A 21,271-nucleotide genomic window follows, 5' to 3' on the forward strand; every position below is an offset into this window, starting at 1 on the left:
AATACTTATTACAGGTTGCACTCAATTATTTGTGCATTATTGTTTCTTTATGTTTATTAGCTACAATCATTAAACTTTTTTTCAGTTCAAACAACACAACTTGCTGTTAGTCAAATACAGTCAAACACAGATGAAGACACCTCTGTTTGTGGAATATTTAAATGATCACTGATCTTGCACCTATATAGGGTAACCCTAGTACTTATTGTAGGGTATTGTTTCTTGCACTTATTGTTGTCTGTTATAGAGCTTATATTTGTTTTGCACTTCTAGGCATCAGCATTGATCCCTGTATTTCAACAGTATTCTAGTTCAATAGTATCTTGAACTATAACCTACTGTACTGGCTACGATGCATTGTATGAGTAAATGACAAAGCAATTTTGTAAGTCGCTCTGGATAAGGGCGTCTGACAAATGCTGTAAATGTAAATGTTAGTTCAGAAAAAAATACAGTGAGCTATGAGGCACCCAGAACAACCATGAACTTTTTTTAATGCTTTTACCTTGCTGACTTCACATAACCAATGATGTTTTCTCCCAGTTATATAAGCCTATGTTGTGTTTGCTTTGGTCATGTCTGTCTTGCTGACTTGAGATGACCAAAGATGGGGTTTTTTTTTGGTTACATAAGTCTGTGTTGTGTTTTCTTGGGCTGTGTCTGTATTTCAGTGTGCGATGGCATTGGTACAGGCAGCTTACAGATGGCCCAGACTGTGGACTCCAGTAACATTGACAAGTTTGTCAACTGCACCAAGATCAACGGAAATCTGATCTTCCTCATCACCGGGATCAAGGGGTGAGAATTTGTCATCTCCCTCAGAACCTTACTGCATGTTTATTCTCCTTAAGTTTTGTTTGCACACTGCCATCCATTTTTCAGCACACAAATCTTCACAAATTACAGTACATATGTGTGCTTTCCCAAAGTGTGGTAGACTCTGTCAGCAGACGACATATAAAAGTGTAGGCCCTAAGGGTTTTGTAGTTCAAACCTTAAAACTTGAGGTTTTGCCCAAGTATACACTATTGCTTATGTAGTCCTGTGCTGTGGTAATAGTTAGTTAAGCCAACCCACCACAAGAAAATGGTGGTGTATCAGGAAGGAATCTTTATGGTTACTAGTGACAGTCAAGCTCAAGTTTGTTTCAGCCAAGCTGACTGCTGCTCCACTCAAGCACCCTTCATCATTTACCTGCTGAATAATTATCCGACACAAACACACACACATATATGCATGCACGTGTACACACACACGCACACACACACACACACACACACACACACACACACACACACACACACACAGAGGAGCTATAGCTTTTTTTAACCTTTCATCTCCTCGCCTATGCCAGAGACATGTACCACAGTATCTCTGCCCTGGACCCAGAGCACCTGAACGTGTTCCACACAGTCAAGGAGGTAACAGGTGAGATGCCACCATACTTTCTGTTTATATTACATCCTCTTCAAACAGATAACGAGCACTACCCTGCCTCATGTTTCTGTGTGGGAGTCATGCATGCACGCTTCGAACTTATGAATCAGTGCAATCTATCGTTTCTTCATTTAACAGACCCTCCAGTTTTTGCATGTTCATCATGCTGCATTTTACGCTTTTTGTGACAGAAAATATTCGTCTGCGTGACAAACTATAACAGCGTGCACAACAATGGAGCATCCCCCATATTAAAGCATTTTGTCACTTCCCACCCAGGCCATGAGTGTGCCAAATAGCTAATGAAGTGAAACGGTCCCTTCATAATGAAAAGTGCTGGCAGGAAGAAAGAGCACTGAGCCTATTCCCGAGGTCCTGCTTTCTCCATTTACAGACAACACTGTTGATCATTACCGCATGCACCTCCTGAGAAATAATGGCTGATGACAATAAAACTCCTGTTTCAACTAGTGTGACATATACATACTTCCTTAATGTAATTTTTCTTCACAAGTAATGATCTTCTGTGTAGTTCACGAATTCCAGTAAAATTAAAAGGCTGCTTTAATTTTATCCATGCAAAACTACTGTTATAAGTGCCTGCTGTATTGATGCTTGTTTTACCCTTAAACGGATATTCCAGTGGTTTTTAACACAGAAAGTCACTTTTAACCTGCTTAACCTGTACTTAGATAAAGAATGGAAAAACCTGTTGACTTGAAGCTCATGGTAAAATGGAGGCCTAAGGAGAGTTGCTGCAAAACTTTTACAACTGCCTTTAAGCTTCTTTTATGAGCATGTTTTGAGCAAAAGGGTTTGTTCTCAGTGCAAAAAATTATGCATCGTGAATAAGGATTAGATTGAAAAATGCAGAAGTCTTATTTTAATCTACTTTAGGGCATTAGAAAAGTCTCTATTAAATAATGTCAGGGGTTGAGAATGTCAAATGTATAAAATAACATGGGCTTTTCTCTCTCTCTCTCACTCTCTCTCTCTCTCTCTTTATATATATATATATAAAGAGAGAGAGAGAGAGAGAGAGAGAAAGAAGAGAGCGAGAGCGAGAGAGAGAGACAGAGAAAGAGACAGAACAAAGAGAGTAAAAATGTAACATTGTGAATGTATGTTTTGTGGTCATAAATAGGATCACTATAAACTAGTTCAAGTTCGGTTTATTTGTCACATACATAGAGAAAAAAAAAAAATAAAAAAAAAAAAACAGAACAAAGAGAGTAAAAATGTAACATTGTGAATGTATGTTTTGTGGTCATAAATAGGATCACTATAAACTATAACATCTATAAAAATTGTTGAGTGATAAAGCATACATTTTCAGTCAGATTTAATTTGTTTTTTGTTTTATTTCTGTGTGTGTGTGTGTGTGTGTGTGTGTGTGTGTGTGTGTGTGTGTGTGTGTGTGTGTGTGTGTGTGTGTGTGTGTTTATTTTGTCTCAGGCTACTTGAACATCCAATCATGGCCGGAGAACATGACAAACTTTGGCGTCTTTTCGAACCTTGTTACTATTGGGGGAAGATCTCTATATAGGTAAAGTATCCACCACTCTCTTTCTCTTTATTTCTCCTTGTCTCATGCTTCTATTGGGCATTGGGCATTGATACCTTTATCTCCTCACACTTCAGCCTGGGAGTTTGAGGGTGCAGTGAAGCACTTTCTCTGTTCTAGAATGAGGTCAATGTTGTCATTTCTGGCATCTGTTGGAGTTACTCCCCCATCTTATGGCTCACAGCCCCAGGTACCCCCGGTTTTATTTCTTGGATGTCCCCCCACCCTCTTATATGTTTTAGTAAGTTATTTGTCCCTACTGTCTCTTGTGCAATATGCATGTTACTGTGATACTGTACACAGCGATTTCCCTCAAGATCAATAAAGTCTTGTCTTGTCTTATCCTGTCCTGTTCTGTCTTCTTTTGTCCTGTCCTGTCTCAGGTCCTCTTTCAGAGGCCTGGGAGCTTGAGGGGAACTGCATAGTATGGGGATCACAGCCCACCGGGGCTCACCCCACTGTTGCCTTCACCTTCCACATATTTTTCTAGCTCTTCTCGAAGCCTTTGTTCCCGATGTTGCTGTTGATTAGGATTAGGATACATCTATCTACTGCTTATCCATCACTACTATGTCTGATTGGTTATCCATTATCATTTTGTCTGTCTGTATCTAGAAGTCCCACAGGATTTTAGCTTGGTCATTCTCCACCACCTTTGGGGTTGAATACTACTTTGACCTCAGAACTTCCAGCCCATACTCAGCATAGATGTATACTATGCCAGCCACTTGGTTATGATGGTCCATATACACTCTGCCTGCTAGCATCTTGCATCCCACTGTTATGTGCCCCCGATTGTCTTAGGAGCATCTTTGCATAGCCTGCATCTGGGGTCATGTTTGGTGTGGTAGATCCCAGCCTCTAATAATCTTGTATTCAGAGCTTGTTCTTATGCTGCCATGATTGGTGCCTCCATGCTGTCTTTCAATCCTGCCTTTTCCAGCCATTGGTAGGATTTTTTTTTTTCATATCAGAGACTTCTAAAATTTGCTGGTGGTATATACCATGCAGGTTTATCCTGCTATGATGGTTCCTCCTGATCCTCATTCCGATCCTCCTCAGGTTTCTGCTGTCTGGGGTACTCACTAAACACCTCATCACTTGGGGTCATCTTCCTGGTGTACTTTTGGATCTCTTCTGCTTAGTGTATAGTCTCAGAGTGCTGGAATTGGGATGAAACCCTCCATGTATTGTGAGCAGTTTCCTTGTTTTGATGTCAGTAGCTTCTATCTCCTCCTTTGTCCAGTTTAGAGCATTGATAGTCTAAATCTTGTTCTTTCCATTCAGCTGACTTCTCAGAACTTACCTCACTCTTTGTAGGTGGTTGGCTGTAGCTTTTTCCTTGTGGCCTCTTCATGATTCCCATTTTCTTGTGGGATTCAAAGGTACTTCAAGCTGCCCTCAACATCTGTTACATTACCTACTGGTAGTATGATCCCCTCAGTTCTAATTGCCTTCTCTCTCCTTGTAACCATTTGACCACACTTATCCAGTTTGAATAACATTCTGATGTTGCTGTTTGTCCTTGTGAGATGGATTAGTGAATTGATGTCTCATTCACTTCTGGCATACAGTTTGAAGTCATCCATGTAGAGGAGGTAGCTGATGGTTGCTCAGTTCCATAGCAACTCTTGGTGATGATTTCACTGAGGGGTTGAAGTATCTGCAGAACCCCCTCAGTCTCACACTTGATGGTGACTTGTGCTATTGGTCCGAAGTAGGGTTGTCTTTCACAGCCTCACTGAGTTATTGATGAAGGCTCATAGAGTCATGTTGATGTTAAACAGCCTCAAGCATTCCAGGATTCATATTTAGGACATTGAATCATAGGCTTTCTAGTTGTCAAGCCAGAAGGCACACATGTTGGTCAATCTGCTCTTACAGTCTTGATGACTGTTTACCAGTACCTGGTGCTTGGCTCCTCTGGTGTTCTTGCCAATGTCTTTCTGGGCCCTGCTCATGTATTTAGCTATGTACCTACTTATTTTAGACACAGTGAAGCCTGACAGGAGCTTCAATGCTGTGCAGAGGCAGGTTAACGGCCAATACTTGGCTGGAACAGCTCAATTTTTCAGGATCAAGACTTTGTTAACCATTCAGTGTGGGCTCCAACAGTTGGAAGCTGGTTCATTTGTGCGTCCAGGTGCTTATGGAGCACAGTTAGTTTCTTCAGTCAATATGCATGGACCATGTCATGGCCCGGAGCTGTCCATCTCTTCATAATAGGGACCCTTTCTTGGATGTCTGCTAGTGTGATGGTTACTGGCTCCTGTTCAGAGAGCTTCTAAAGTCTGCTCTTAGGTTCAATAACTACTGGGTATTATTGCTTTGTGATGCCTGCTTCTCCCATATGCTTTTCCAGCATTGTTCAGTCCCCAGCTTTGGGAGACTGGGCCTCATGTTTTTACCGTGGAGTGTACACTTTGAATGCCTCCTGAAAGAACATCCTGTTTATTTTCCTGGCTTCTAGTTCTCTGCATGTGGGCAGCCGGAGCTTTTAATCTTTGCTTGGCAGTCTCCTAAGACAGTTTATTGTAATTCTTGGGTACCTTCATCACACCTTTTTGTATTTCAGATCGCTGGCTAACTTCTTTCTGTGTTGCCCTTATGTTGGCCTCCAACCTCCTCCACAGAGGATACTGTTCTTTGTAGCCAAGCATCTCAGGTATCATTGTTGCAGTGGTGTATATCAGTTGGTTGGTCTCAGTAATGGTCACAATAGTAATAATCAGTATTGCTGCATTCACATCTCAAATAGTCTTTCGGATATTTCATTTGGCCTTGGTGAAGCTTAGCCATGATCTTCGATCTCAGGTCAGCAGCTCTGGTGTTGAGCTTGGTGCTTGGGTTAATTGGGTGTGGGTTCTCAATGGTTTCATTGAGTCTTGGTTCCCAAGACTCTAGCTATGAACCTAGCTATGTAGTTTGCATTCAAAAACATTTATGAATGAATGGGTTGTTCTAAAGAGCTCACTGATGCAGCATGGTACTGTAATAGGTCAGTGTAAGTCAGTGTTGCAAGTCAGTTACAGATATTCCATGATCAACTGTGAGTTTGTATTACTGAAAAATTACTGAAGCATTTAGAAACCACAGCAACTTAGCCACAAAGTGGAAGACAACATAAAGTTACTGAGCGGGCTCGCTGAGTGCTCATTACCTGTAGCATTCCAAATCTCCTCATGCATTAATATCAGCAAAGAAACTGCACCAGCATGCCATGGCCAAGCTTCATGGCATGGCTGAGAAGTTACATGTAAGCCTTACATTACCAAGCTTAATGCCAAGTGTTGGATGGATTGGTGTAAAGCAAACCATTACTGGATTCTGGAGCAGTGGAAACATGTTCTGAGGAGTGATGAATCACACTTCTCTATTTGGCAGTCTGATGGACAAGTCTGGGTTTGGTGAAAGCCAGGAGATCATTACCTACTTGACAGCATTGTGCCAACTGTAATGTTTGGTGGAGGAGGAATAATGGGGTTGTTTTTCAGAGCTTGGCCTAGGCACCTTAGTTTCAGTGAAGGAAAATTTTAATGTTTCCGCATACCAAGACATTTTGGACAACTGTATGTTTCAAACTTTATGGAAGCAGTTTGGGGAAGACCCTTTTTTTCTGTTCAAGTATTACTGTGCCTCAGTGCACAAAGCAAGGTCCATAAAGGCACAGTTATGTGAGTTTGGTGTTCAAGAGCCCTGACCTCAACCTCATCGGACATCTTTGGGATGGACTACAACAGAGATCACAAGCCAGGCTCTCTCGTCCAACATCAGTGCCTGACATCACAAATGGTCTTCTGGATGAATGGGCAAAAATTCCCACAGACACAAGTCAAAATCCTGTAGAAATCCTTGCCAGTATAGTGGAAGCTGTTATAACTACCAACTCCATATTAATGGAAATAGATTTAGAAGCACTCTGCTTGCAGAGTTGAAAAAGGACCTCTGTCTAAAACATCCTGTTTCTCTGGAAAGTTTATATACTTCACTACAATTTAGAATTGGATGAATGTGTGGTATTATTGGCTATAACAGATCATTCCGAGCTAGTCGGGCTTCATTTCCTTAGTTCATTCAGTGTAGATTTATGCTGCATAACCAATAGGCCATGCCATGTGAATCTTGTCCCACTGGGTCCTGCTTTAGACCTCCCAAAGGTGTTCTGGCTCTTCTCCAGAGCAGCTTGGAAAGCAAAGAGCAGCACTCGCCGTCCTGGCGCTGATCATACTAATGAAGCAGTTTGTTCTGTTCAGGCTTCCTCCTGCCTTCTCTTCAAATGGCCCCTTTGATGCAGTGAAAGGGTTCCTTTGATTAATATTCTGGCTTTATAACTGGGTTCCATATCATGATCCTGTCAGATTAAAAAGAGTGTATATATTTTCCATTTATTTTGTTATTTTCAGTTATGTTTGATGAAATGCATTTGTTTGTCATCAGAAAGTATCAAATGTGTTAAATTTGCAAAGGGAGGAGTTCAACTTTAAATAGTCACATTCATTTTTATGCTTCACTTGGGATTACTACCAAAATTGTCCTTTAAAACTAGGTGCAGTAGGGGTGACACTGGAGATTCATTCCTAATGCAGTTTTCTCATGCTACATAAGTCATGTGATCAGTCATGTGCCCAGCAGAAAGCCAATAATAATGTGAATTGCTAGCACAGGCTAAAACTTGCTAACTTTGCTGTTAAAACCTTCTAAAGAAAGTTACACTTTATTTGTCCATTTGTTTTTGGAAACTTGTCATTTTGCTGGGAGCAGCACAATTCCATAAAAGGAGCAGCACAGCATTGCCAATAAATTATAGTAAAATGGCTATAGAACATGTTTCTCAGCTAAAAAAAACTAATCTCCCCAGGTAAGACCAGTGCTGGAATAATTATCTCCCCCTTCTCATGTCCCCTGTTTGCTCCTTCTCAGTGGGATCTCTCTGCTGATCCTGAAGCAGCGCTGGATCTCCTCACTACAGTTCCAGTCCCTGCAGGAGATCAGCGCTGGCAATGTCTACATCACCAACAATAGCCAGCTCTGCTATTATAACACCATCAACTGGACTGGCCTGTTCCGCACCATGGGCCAGAGGGCCCTGCTCAAGAGCAACAAGGACCCACGAGAGTGTGGTGAGTGAACTTGGCCCTTGTAACTAAGGTGTTTGATCCCGTCTGTCTCTTTTTGTCCTCAGTTTTTTATTCATTAGTATATACACTACCTGGCCAAAAAAAACGGTCACACATGCTAATATTTCATTGGACCACCTTTAGCTTTGATTATGGCACACATTCGCTGTGGCATCATTTCCACAAGCTTCTGCAATGTCACAACATTTATTTCTGTCCAGAAATAAATTGCATTAATGTTTCTCCAAGATCTTGTATTTATGATGGGAGATTTGGACCATTGCGCAAATTCTCCACCACATCCCAAAGATTCTCAGTGGGGTTCAGGTTTGGACTCTGTGGTGGCCAATCCATGTGTGAAAATGATGTCTCATGCTCCCTGAACCACACTTTCACAATTCGAGCCCACTGAATCCTGGCATTGTGATCTTGGAATATGCCCATGCCATCAAGGACGAAAAAATCTATTGATAGAATAACCTGGTCATTCAGTATATTCAGTTAGTCAGCAGACCTCATTATTTGGGCACGTAACGTTGCTGAACATAGACCTGACCAACTGCAGCAACCCCAGCTCATTGCACTGCCCCAACAGGCTTTTACAGTGGGCAATAGGCACGATGGGTGCATCACTTTAGCCACCTCTCTTCTTACCCTGATGTGCACATCACTCTGGGACAGGGTAAATCTGGACTCATCAGACCACATGACCTTCTTCCATTGCTCCAGAGTCCAATCTTTATGCTCCCTAACAAATTGAAGCCATTTTTGCTGGTTAGCCTCACTGACAAGTGGTTTTCTTAAGGCTACACAGCTGTTTAGTCCCAATCCCTTGAGTTCCCTTCACATTGTGCATGTGGAAATGCTCTTACCTTCACTATTAATCATATCCCTGAGTTCTACTGTTGTTTTTCTATGATTTGATTTCACCACGTTTAAGTGATCGCCGATCACAATCATTCAAGTTTTTTCCCGACCACATTCCTTCCTTGAATATTGTCCCACTGTCCTTCCACTTTTTAATAATGCATTGGGCAATTCTTAACCCAATTTTAGTAATTTCAGCAATCTCCTTATCTGTTTTCTCTGCTTGATGCATGCCAATAATTTGAGATTAACATCGTTTCCATGACCACAGGATGCATTTTTTGACATGGTTGTTTAACAAATGAGAAGCTACTCACTGCATCAGTTAGAGTTAAATAACTTCTTGCCATCTGAAGCATAATCACCCATGCAGTAATTATTCAATTGGAGGATCCTACCTATTTGCTTAGTTAAATCCAGGTGAAGACCTTTTTTTTGGCCAGGCAGTGTCTGATTAGTAGACAAATATGTAATCCCATATTGTATGCATACAACCACAGCAACAGTGGACTGTTTGTTATGAGTAATATAATTGTTATAATGTAGATTATCATTATTATTCACTGAAAACTGGGAATTTAAAGATATAAGAACAGCTCAGTGTTACAGTGTTTCTGAAGTACCAAATACAATGTCAAGAGAATAACTTTTCTCCCAATTTATTAATTTGGATTTTGGCAACAGGTGTATATAAAACCTAATAATCATTTATACAATTAAAACGTATTAATACATGTTAATTAATAATAATTAATAAAATTTTTCAAGAGCTTTATTTTGACTACTTGAAAAGGGAAAAAAGGACAATGTATTGAGCAAATAATCATAAACCACACTTCCTTGTCTGTGTGTGTGTGTGTGTGTGTGTGTGTGTGTGTTTAACAGCCCAAGAACGAATGGTGTGTGATAAGCTGTGCTCAGAAGCAGGATGTTGGGGGCCTGGACCAGACCAGTGTCTGTCCTGCAGGTACTACAGTCGGGGACGAACCTGTGTGAAGTCCTGCAATCTCTTCCATGGGTGAGTGTGTACAGTTCCAAATGACTGTACATGTATGCATCCACTTAAACATGTTATTATACCTTTATGAAACTGAAATCTTGACCATGGGTGAGTGTGCAGGTCCAAATGACTGTATATACCTATTTATACTCACCATGTGTAGGTGAGTATTATTACACTTTTAACTCACATAAAATATTACACATAAACTACAGCCACATGTCTTTAATGTGAACACCTGATTATGCCCATAAACAGGGCATATAAAGTTCATAATGGTTTCATTATTGAAATAGTTTGCTGGTGACTATAATAAGAATCTGATACCAAAAGGTAATAATGACCTCTCACTTGAACTGAATCTTTGATTGTACTAGCTTGTTCTGTAGGTGACTGGCTTATGGTTTAACATGTGTGATACTATAATATGCTGTATTTTGTCACAGTCTTGTACCATGGAACACAAACAGATGAAAATCTGAACTTTTATTTACACACACACACATGTATACACACACACACACACACACACACACACACCTATGAGTACACTTCCATGGGGACTCTGGAGTAGAAGGTTAAAGAAGCTGAACAATGCTCAGTTTAAAAATACATAAACAATGCTCAATATGTGTGGATATTGTTTTTGTATTAGGCTAGAAATCCATCAAGTCTCCTCTTCATGTCCCCCTAGTGGGGCAAGAAACAAGTGCCTATCAGTGGGCAAGTGTTTTTTGAGAAGGAAATGTTCACCTGAGACTCAAACAGCATTTAATTCTGCTGGGACTCTTTTAGGAGGTGCGCCTGGGTGAGCGCCACTGTTTAATGTACAATGCAAGCTCTTATCCTGAAAATAGCACCTGAATGGGATTTCTCATTAGAGATGATTGTAATTTAGGTGCTGAAGAAGAGAGTTGCTGAAGAGGACTGTCTAGTGGAAGAGATACAATTGTTAGCCATCTGAGCTTATTAAGTGATTTATTTTTACTTGCTCAAAATGAATAGATTGTCAACTGCATGCACTAACTTGGATACTAAAATTCTGTCATGTCAGACTGAAATAGCACAACTGGGCAGTGGTAGCTCAGTTACTTGATTAGTAATCTGAATGTTGCCTGTTCAAGCCCCAGCACCACCATGTTGCCACTGTTGGGCCCCTGAGCAAGGCCTTTAACCCTCGGCCTTAACCCAAGGCCTTTAACCCTCAAGTTGTGTTCAATCATATTTGTAAGATGCTTTGGATAAAATTGTCAGCTAAAAGCCATAAATGGATATATATGCATACAAGAAACAAATGTAGTTGGGATGACTGGTGAAGAATGGAGGTGAAGTATGCCACATCCATAAAATAGTTAATTATGCATCAGCATCTTTACACACAAGCTTCATTATTGATTTACACTGATCAGGGAGGCTCACTTGATCATGGCAGTTTTATCGACAGCCACTCTTCACTGTCCTCACTTGATCTTTTCAAGAGTGTCTCTACAGAAAGTAATAAAGGGAGTAATATTGATGGCCTGAGTACTCCATCTCTTGCCCTCCCATGTTGCTGGGGTGATTCAGGGGAGCAAATGCCCTTGTGGCCTCCCCAAGGTCAGCTTGTGGGAGATGAATGTTTGCTGCTGCCCATGTGTAGCAGTTGATACTTCACAGTAGCCCCTCAGGTCTCTGAGCCTGAATGAGAGATGTTCAAGAAATCCAGAAGTCCCCATGACATGAATTTGAAAGACTCCTGGTTCAAGCATTATTAACTGACATTCAGGTGACATGAAAATAAATTTTGGTGGATGAGTTATGGCTGTGGGCTGTGATTATGCCTGAAGTTATGATGTGTATATTATAAAATGACCTCATCTGTCTGTTGTGCTAATTGGCTCCTTCTATGTGCCTACAAACACCAGAGTAATATTTGCGGGTTAGCAAAAGGAAAACAAAATATATGTTTTATCAGAATTTCACTAATGATTGTGAACATGGTTTATGTGGATGTACATTTCTCTTTGGTGTGTTTGTCTCTTTTGAGAATATATAACAGTGTAAGTTTGTGTTTGTATGTATGTTTCAGAGAGTTTAGAGAGTTTGCCAATGGTTCAGTGTGCGTCGAATGTGACAACCAATGTGAGAAAGCTGGAGATAAAACACTTACCTGCCATGGTCCGGTAAGAGACAAGAACAACAACAATAACAAGGGCCATTAAAGTTCTGGAAACTCATGCTAAAAATAAAGATTGCTATGATACACATTTGAGAGGCATCATGATTGTGGCAAGCATCTTCCTGCAACTAAAGACCCTTTTTAAAACTCCAACTTCTGTGAAAAACCCCTTTCAGAACTTCTGTGCTTTATTAAATTATTTCTTATTTCTAAACCAGCTGCTCTTTTCATAATCTGATTTGCACTTCTACATAGAGGCTCATAAATATTAGCATTAGCCAAGTTTTATTATCAATAAGTGAAACATTTTTTGCTATTTTTTGCTTCAGATAATATCTATAACAGTCAACTCTTCTCCCCCTCCAGATGAAAGATTCTCTGTTTCCTTCTCTTAAATGGCATTGTAATCATTTGTCCAGTCAAATGACAAAGGTTTTTTTTTTTTTGTTTTTTGTTTTTTTTTTCTGTTTGTTGTAAAATCCAATACGTGAATTATGCTTTAGGTAAACACATTTTGAATAGCTACAGAAGTATGCTATTTTATTTTTAATTGAAAGTTGTGTATTCCTACTGATTTCAGTTGGTTTTAATATAATCTAAAAGCCAAAATTGTATAAAGAAACAAATGAATACTGAGGTTTGTTTCCCAACTTTGTTTTACTCTCTCCTTCCTTCTCTTTCTCTGTCCTGCTCTAGGGACCAGATCACTGCACAAAGTGCCTTTATTTGAAAGATGGGCCCAACTGTGTGGAGAAATGCCCTGATGGCCTGCAAGGAGCCAACAGCTTCATCTTCAAATATGCTGAGCCCAACAATGAGTGTCATCCCTGCCACCCCAACTGCACCCAGGGGTGAGTGGGGTTTGTGTATGTGTGTGTGTATGTGTGGTCCCTGTCATTGCAGGTGCACCCAAGGTTAAATGTAAGTGCACGTGTATGATCCTTAATGTCCTTTTTGCACCATAGCGTTTATAATCCAAGCCACTTCACACCACACCCACTGCAGAACAAATGCTTTTATGGCTGCATTAATAAAGTTGATCTCCACCAAACCCAGCAAATCGATCTTGGAACAGCTGTAGAGCATAACAGCTTTCTCCATTATTTTCTGGTTACTCTCTCCTTTTTGTCTTTCCTTCAAAGACCTCGGTGATCCTTTCTTGTTCTCTTCCACTGTACACTACCACACCCCCAATCTCTGTGGTCATAATTCATATTGCTAGTTACTGTGAGCTGTCTACAGGTCTTCACCACAACTCTCTGTCAATCCAATCACCTCCAGGCAGCTCACCTAATGTCTTTAAAACAGGAACAGTGACCCTTAAGAATGAAACCTGGTGCAAAGTGACTCCCTCTGTAGAAGAGACATAGCAGAAAGGAACAACCCAGCCAAAGAAAGTTCATAACATTCAAAGTTATTTTTGCTTGCATTTGTTATTTTTGGTCTCTTAGTATATAAGTTGGAACTCCATCAATAAATACAAATTGAAAGATAGAAACACAGCTTGATAGATAAAAAGGATGGACAAATGGAGAGACAGACAGACTTAAAAAATATTCTGCTGTGAGAATTTGTCATTGTGGCATGCATACCAAACATGTGTGAAAGAGTTCTCCTGTAGATCTGTCACTGCAAATGAATTATACCTTAATAATTCCAAAACATAGACATACACACAACTGACAGCAGTTTGAAGTGTGAGCTAAGCAATAATCAGGAGGAGGCCAGCAGAAAGAGAATTCGTTCCTTGGCACCACAGTCCCTCACATTTCTCCATCCTCTCTCATATACTTCTGTTGGGGCTTGCGTTCTCTCAGAATCAGCCAGCTTATGTTGATCTGAGTATTAAAGATATGAGCAGCACAAAGCTCATCAACAGGTTTCTGAAGTTATATTACATGAAATTCATCAAGATATCATGCCATGTATAATTTAGGTCCTTGTTAAAAATGCTGATTGGTTATGTAAATGTTTCTGTGCATGGGTATTAAGCAACAAGGAATTTTAGAGGTTATCCTTATATTATTACTTTAGAAAAAACAATACCTCCACCTTATGTAGCAATATATCAGTAGTTTATTTGGCCATGCTCTCCAGTGATTAATGTCAAACTGTCAAAATGTTGCTCTATGCAGGCATTTGAATATCTCAGAGGTGCACAAATATTTGCTCTACATGCTTCCACTGGGCCTGTGTGTGTGTGTGTGTGTGTGTGTGTGTGTGTGTGTGTGTGTTTTATAATTCCTTTTCCATTTTCACCATCTGATTTGAGGCAGATTTGTAATTTTCTTACAGGTGTACTGGACCTCGTGTCCAAGACTGCACTGGATTGATAGACAGGTAAGAAATGTGACTGGTATACCCGACAGGTGCACAGTTCAGCTTGAGTAATTAAACTGATTCTGAATTTGCTCTTTCAGGACCCCTCTGATTGTGGCTGGAACAATCGGCAGCATGTTTGTGCTGGTCATCATAGTGCTGGGGTTTGCCATCTTCGCCAGACGCCAAAGTATCAAGAAGAAAAGAGCTCTACGTCGCTTCCTGGAGACAGAGGTGAGAGGGCGCACTGCGGGAAGGAGAATGATGTCCAGGTTGTTAGCGTGGTGTGATATATTGATTGTGGTGCCTTAAGCCAGTCTTTCTCAGCCCAGTCCTCAGGGACCCCCAAGCAGTTTCAGTCCCCGCTGCTGACAAGCCTGAACCAAACAATCGAGAGCAATGATTACCTGCTCGAGTTTTGGTGGGAGCTGGGATTGAGCAAAGAATGTGGTCTGGAAGCCGCAGAGGATTGAAAACACTGCCTTCTGCAAATATGCCAATTAAGACCAAACTCCAGACCTTAGTAAAGGACCGTATAAAAGTATCATTCTGCATAGCAGACAAACATCTTCTTTAAGTTTGCCTTAGATACAGGTGCCATTTAAACACTGACATAGACATTTATTGTACATGTATACATTATACTGTTCTGTCAGAATCTTGAAGTCTAAAACTGAATTTAGTTCTAGCTTCAGAATCACAGTGATGGCGGTGCCCCTTCATGCTGCAGTTGAGGCCACCAAGGATTTCAGCACTAGAGGAATGGACAGCTCTCTTTAATGTTGAGTGTAAAGGAACCCTGGACTTCAGCACTAAGGGCAGGGATAGTTCTTTTTAATGTTTATTTTAAAAGCTGTAGGATGTCAGCACCATAGTTCTGGACAGCTCCCTTAAGAATGAGCTATAGTGGTTCTTCAGCTTTAAGGTATAATTCCTTTATCATGTTCACCAGGTTTATGCAGTTTCAGAGGGATATAGGTCTACAGTGTAGCAGTATTTCTTGCCTTGTTAAAATACTTGTTAGAACCTGTCAACATAATATATGCCCATTCATGAAATTAAATTAGATATGTCAAAGCAGGGCAAACAATCGGGAGAAAAATATGTCTACACAGTTGACCATTTTGTGCTATTTAGAGCCACGGGGATGAAACTGGGTGGAGAAAGAATAATTCCTTTTGAGAATTAATAGGTGTTGGTGCTGAACATTGAATGGGAGTGTCCCAGAAATCTTATGTAAACCACAATGACTAAACAAACCCCTGAGTATGGTTAAAGAAATGAAAAACAGTTTAATGAGATCAAGGCAAAATTAACTTAAATAACCTAACTTAAAAAAAACAGTATGTACAAAAATATAATCTGTGTTTCTCACTTAAGCAGAAATCTGCCTGTGCATCCACACACACCCACAAAGAGGCATGTAAGCATATACACAGGCTTGCACACATACATAGACACACACGTTTGCATGCAAGTACACACACATACTCAACAACCTGCACCCACACACACACATGCAAGTTCACGGCGGTGCACATGCTTGCACACACACACACACACACACACACACACACACACACACACACACACACACACACACACACACACACACACTGGATTAGCTAACATTTAATTTTTAATGAATGAAATGGCACTTTATTATGAAGCAGTTATCTATTTAATTCTCCTTCTCTGTGTCAGCATACACAGAGCCATAGAAATAAGCTAACTGATCACACAGTGACAACAACCCATACACATCCAATTAACCAACTTGCTTGGACTGAACACTAGTAATTGTGATAATAGTGGCCCAATAGCCATCTTTTATTTATCTTAGAGTGTAGCACATAACAGTCACAATAAAGTAAAATTTTCTATCACATTATTGTGTAAATAGAGTGCATGAAAACATACATACAGGAATTAAAAAAAAAAAAATATATATATATATATATATATATATATATATATATATATATATATATATATATATATATATATATATATAAATGTATTGGTATCCATCACAGTAGAAACCCAGAAGAAAATAGAAACCCAATGTAAAGAGAAACCAAGTAGTGAAAACAGATGTGTGTAAGTGGTCCCCATCCTGCTGAATTTTCATCTCACACATTAGCTTTAATGGCTAAAATCTGCCCTAGAGAGGCACATATAAACCACTGACTTTATCACTGGTTAATCATTGTTTACTTGATCCAAATCAGGAATTATGGTTGAATTGGTTGAATTGGTGCAGAACAGAGTATGGTAATTATTTTGATTGATCTGGGATCTGTATGTGTATGCAGTACTGAACTGAACTGAACCATCAAGCATTGGACATGCAAAAATAATAATAAAATACATACTCTAATGAAGGCACACACACACACACAAAGGTGAGGATGCAATAGCAAGAGGTTTTGTTTAGTTTATGGAGTAGGTGGGAACTGAAGGGAGAGGTTCCAGAGCCTTAAGCATTGCAAGTCAGGTAAAACTGGATTAGCTGATAGTCTAGGTCAAGCCAGTCTGAGGTCAAAAACAAGGGGAAGAGTCCAGAAGGAGTCCAGGGGTCAGGCAAGGGGACGAGGTCTGGAAAACAGGCAGAGTTTGGAAACCAGGAAGACAAACACATATAATGAAGGCTTGGTATGCTACATGAGAGCGGCAATACTTTGCAATAAGAATGCGAGGGATGGGAGCTTAAAAGGAGTGCAGTAAGGGAGAGAGTAGTCAACAGGTGTGTCTAATTAATATTTTGACAAATCGGATCGTAGACATTGGCGAGAAAGGGTGGGTGTGGCGGTGCTGGGATGAGCGTAATCCAATTATGACACATACATACATATACATGATAAATTCTAAAATGAGTCACATGCCCATTCTACAATCCAGGTTAAATGGTCTTTAATTAATCTAATGGCCTCAGGTATGTGGGTTTTTAGGAGATTATTGAGAGTGTCCTAAAACCTTTTCCTTATCTCATTTATCTGACTCTTTTATCCAAAGCAGCCTACAATTATGACAAGTACAACTTGACAGTTAAGGGCATTGCTCAGGGGCCCAACAGTGGCAGTGTTGAACCAGCAACCTTCCAATTATAAGTCAAGTACCTTAACCACTGATTTACTACTGCCCTAGATCTAGGGTCACTGTTTATAAGCTCTGAGCAATAGTACTGTGCAAAAGTCTTAGGCCACCATTAGATTTTTTGTTTCAGCTATGATATATAGAGTGAGCCTCTTTTAATTTGATACAAACAAAATACAGGAAATATGTACACAAAATTAAAAAAATAAAATTGCGAGAACAAAATAGCTTCTACAGGGAAAGTTCTGTATTTAGTGTGACCTCCCTTGGAAGCAAGCACATCTTGAACTCTTGGAGATATTTTCCTGAAGTTTTCTGAAGAAATCTTCTGGTATATTATGCCAGCACTTCTGAGAGTTCTTCTTTAGATCTAGGCCATGTTTTCCTGCTATTGATCAAGTTTAAGGGGAGGTCACACTAAATACATGACACAGTACACCACAGAAGCTGTTTTATTCTTTTTTCCTGTTTTTTACTATACATGCAAATTTCATGGTTGTATTCTAATAAAGAGTTTGAGAAATCATTACATATGGTCATTACCATTGGTAAAACATCAAATCTAATGGTGGTCTAAGACACAGTACTGTATATAGATCTGCTCTGTGTTGAGCAGTTGGTGGAGCCCCTGAAACCCAGTGGAACAGCACCGAACCAGGCTCAGCTGCGCATACTGAAAGAGACAGAACTCAAGAGGGTCAAGATCCTGGGTACTGGAGCCTTCGGGACTGTTTACAAGGTAAAGGGGAGAAAGAAAGAGAGAGAGAGACAGAGAGAGAAAGACTGTGTGTGTGTGTGTGTGTGTGTGTGTGTGTGTGTGTGTGTGTGTGTGTGTGTGTGTGTGTGTGTGTGTGTAAAATATCTACACTGGGTGCATGTTCTCTGTTTGTTCATGGTTCTTATCAGTCATTATCTGTGTTGTGCTCAACCAGGGCATCTGGGCCCCAGAGGGTGAGAGTGTGAAGATCCCTGTGGCCATAAAGATCCTGAATGAAACAACAGGGTCAAATGCCAACATGGATTTTATGGATGTGAGTTAGACCTGGTCACAAAAAAAATTATCCATATAATTCACGTTTAGTAATTAATGTTAAAATATTTAAAGGAATATTTCAATTTTCAAACATTGTGTGACATGGAGCGATTATGAGGCAGGCACATTCGCTGAGGAGCAAGGTTTATTGGGGAAAATTCAATAATCAGAATAGTAGTCACACACCAGGGTCAAATTACCAACATGAAGAGTTGCAGGGTACATGATAAACAAAACACATGAACAAAAACACATGAAAACAGAAAAGGGAAACAGGCTATGGCGAATAGCACAACTAACATGACCAGAGACTGGCACTAACACAAGCTTGGATAACAACTATGAATAGCGACCACAGCAGAGGCATGGATTAACAATGACAAGCAATGGGACTGAACCAAGGTATATATACATGTACTAATGAGAATTAAACAAGAGACAAGTGATACAGATGACAGGCAGACAAAACAAAGGAACAACCAAAACACGGAAGCAAAACAAGAAAACGAGTCAGGATAATCATGGAGACAGAGATTCTAGGGAGGGGCCAGTTGTGATACATTGTGAGCTTTCTCCTTATTAGTGGATGGAGTCAAACGGTTTGAAAAAAGCTATCAGTATACAACCGAACAGTGGAGACTGATCTAAAATAGGTACGGTGTCCTCACTTATCACGTAAACTGTGTGTCTGGATGTGTGCCTGCATGTTGAAGCATATACACACACTCACACATACACACAGTGTGGATTAGGTGTTGAGTATGAATGGTAGATGTCAGGGCAGGTCTTGCTAATGTTCTGAACAGTAAGCAAACTTGCATGGTTATTCTCACTCCCTGCTGGCCTTCATAATGATGTGTCTGGCATTTGCTGTTTACTGCTAACTGGGCAGAAATACACAGTCCAAAGCCACCCTTGGAGTAAGGGCTCACTCTATGGCCATAAAGTGCTGTCTGTTACATTTAAAACGCAACCACCTACGTGCACAAGAGTCAAAACAGCACCATTGGTGCTGTGATGTCTCTAGCCCTGAGTGCCATTCAAACCTAGTCTGCTATAGGCATACTGCTCCTTCTTTCATTTTTTTGGTCTGCTTTTTGCACAATACTGTATCAGAAAAGATGGTCCACTAGTTCCAACCATAACTAGAGCTGGTTAAATTAGCAGCCAAATGAAGTTATGACAAACTGACAAATGTGATGTGAACAGATTCTCTATCACTAGCACGAAGATGCTACCGCTGATGTAAACAGGGTGAAGTATTTTGAGGTCAAGTTAGTGGACAGGATAGCACAATCTCTACAGGCATCTCCACTGACATCTCCATCAAAGCAATAGTTTATAGTTTTACTAAATAAGCAATATTTGCATAGAGGCTTCAGTATGTATCACTGCTCCTGTCCAGCAGGAGGCATTGATCATGGCCAGCGTGGAGCACCCTCACCTGGTGCGTCTGCTGGGCGTGTGCCTGAGCCCCACCATTCAGCTGGTGACTCAGCTGATGCCCCACGGCTGCCTACAGGACTACCTGCATGACCACAAGGACAACATCGGCTCACAGATGCTGCTCAACTGGTGTGTGCAGATTGCCAAGGTGAGAGCAACCCCATTGGTGGGAAAGGGTCCCTGTACATGTGTGCTCTGATATGTGACTGATGTTAATCAGTCAACATCCTTGTATGGGCATTTGGTTGTAGGATTGTGGGTGTGTCCTGGTTGTGCATTTGGAATTAGTGAAGCTGGAGCCAGTGTTTTATATGTGTTTTAGGGACACAGACAACTACTGACTGCCAGATGACCAACCATCACCTGTACTCAGTGTGGTGTGTTCTGTACAAATGGTTCTGGTGGTCCTCATCAGCACCGATTGTGTTGAAGCAGAGTTTTCTGATTTGCTGAATTTGACTTATATAGACATAAACTGCATAAGGTTTTTTGTTTTTTTTTGTGACTGGATCTACAGGGGCAGTCTGCTAACATTATATTTTGCTACACGGAAAGTAGTTTTCATGCGCTAACTAAAAAGGTGCAACATTTGTCATTACATTGACATTACCATGTGCAATTTTATGGAAGAAAGGAGTTCAACAGGATGTGTGTTTCTCTCAGAAATGTTATAAGAAGGCTGCACCTTTGTTAAGCAGTGGTTTTCTTGAAGGTTATTTTTATTTTTATTTTTTATCTTTTTTTTGCGTAGGGCAGGTGCGTTTGGTGCCTTCGAGTATAAACACACAGGTGAGGCCGGGTGACAGTGAGCTAGCAGTTACTGTTAGTTGTTCAGTGTCAGTTTAGTGTGCCCCTTGCCTGAGGTATCATGATCTGGGAATGATGCTCTATGTTTATGCACATGTTGATGTTTTCCTGCAGACCAGTGGCTGTTTATTCCACCCTGAAGCCTTAATGGTTGGTGAATATAGTCACGGCTTATGAATCACCTATTGGCAAAGTTTGACGAGTGTAGTCCCAAAAAGGACCTGCCTCTCTGAATCCCTCTTTTCAGGGTTTGTTTTTCCACATCTCCGCCGATCAATAGACAACAGTCAGGCCCTGCTTATGCGTGCTGTGCACCAGATATTCTTTACCAGCGTGCAGTATCACCTGTAACATAGGCTTCACTCATTTTTGTCCTGCTCCAACCCCAGGGATGCCAGTCCCTCAAATCACGCACATGGTGGCCTTG

At 40.5% G+C, this 21,271-nt stretch overlaps 1 protein-coding gene across 7 annotated transcripts in view; it reads left to right on the top strand.

Moving 5' to 3' along the window:
- Positions 1 to 21,271, top strand: part of LOC113579192 (receptor tyrosine-protein kinase erbB-4-like) — a 127,620-nt gene that overhangs the window by 89,967 nt on the left and 16,382 nt on the right. For 4 of the 7 annotated variants that reach the window (XM_035534817.2, XM_035534819.2, XM_035534820.2 and 1 more), the window contains 12 exons: positions 672 to 798; positions 1,355 to 1,428; positions 2,893 to 2,983; positions 7,922 to 8,121; positions 9,871 to 10,003; positions 12,054 to 12,147; positions 12,840 to 12,994; positions 14,439 to 14,483; positions 14,564 to 14,696; positions 18,175 to 18,297; positions 18,491 to 18,589; positions 19,997 to 20,185. In XM_035534817.2, the coding sequence (XP_035390710.2) occupies positions 672 to 798; positions 1,355 to 1,428; positions 2,893 to 2,983; positions 7,922 to 8,121; positions 9,871 to 10,003; positions 12,054 to 12,147; positions 12,840 to 12,994; positions 14,439 to 14,483; positions 14,564 to 14,696; positions 18,175 to 18,297; positions 18,491 to 18,589; positions 19,997 to 20,185 (1,463 nt within the window). The remainder of the gene's footprint in view (positions 1 to 671; positions 799 to 1,354; positions 1,429 to 2,892; positions 2,984 to 7,921; positions 8,122 to 9,870; positions 10,004 to 12,053; positions 12,148 to 12,839; positions 12,995 to 14,438; positions 14,484 to 14,563; positions 14,697 to 18,174; positions 18,298 to 18,490; positions 18,590 to 19,996; positions 20,186 to 21,271) is intronic. The other 3 variants (XM_035534818.2, XM_035534822.2, XM_035534823.2) reach the window with 1 other exon arrangement.

The sequence above is a fragment of the Electrophorus electricus genome, chromosome 18, assembly GCF_041902795.1.
Source record: "Electrophorus electricus isolate QZ-2024a chromosome 18, ASM4190279v1, whole genome shotgun sequence".
NCBI lineage: Eukaryota > Metazoa > Chordata > Actinopteri > Gymnotiformes > Gymnotidae > Electrophorus > Electrophorus electricus.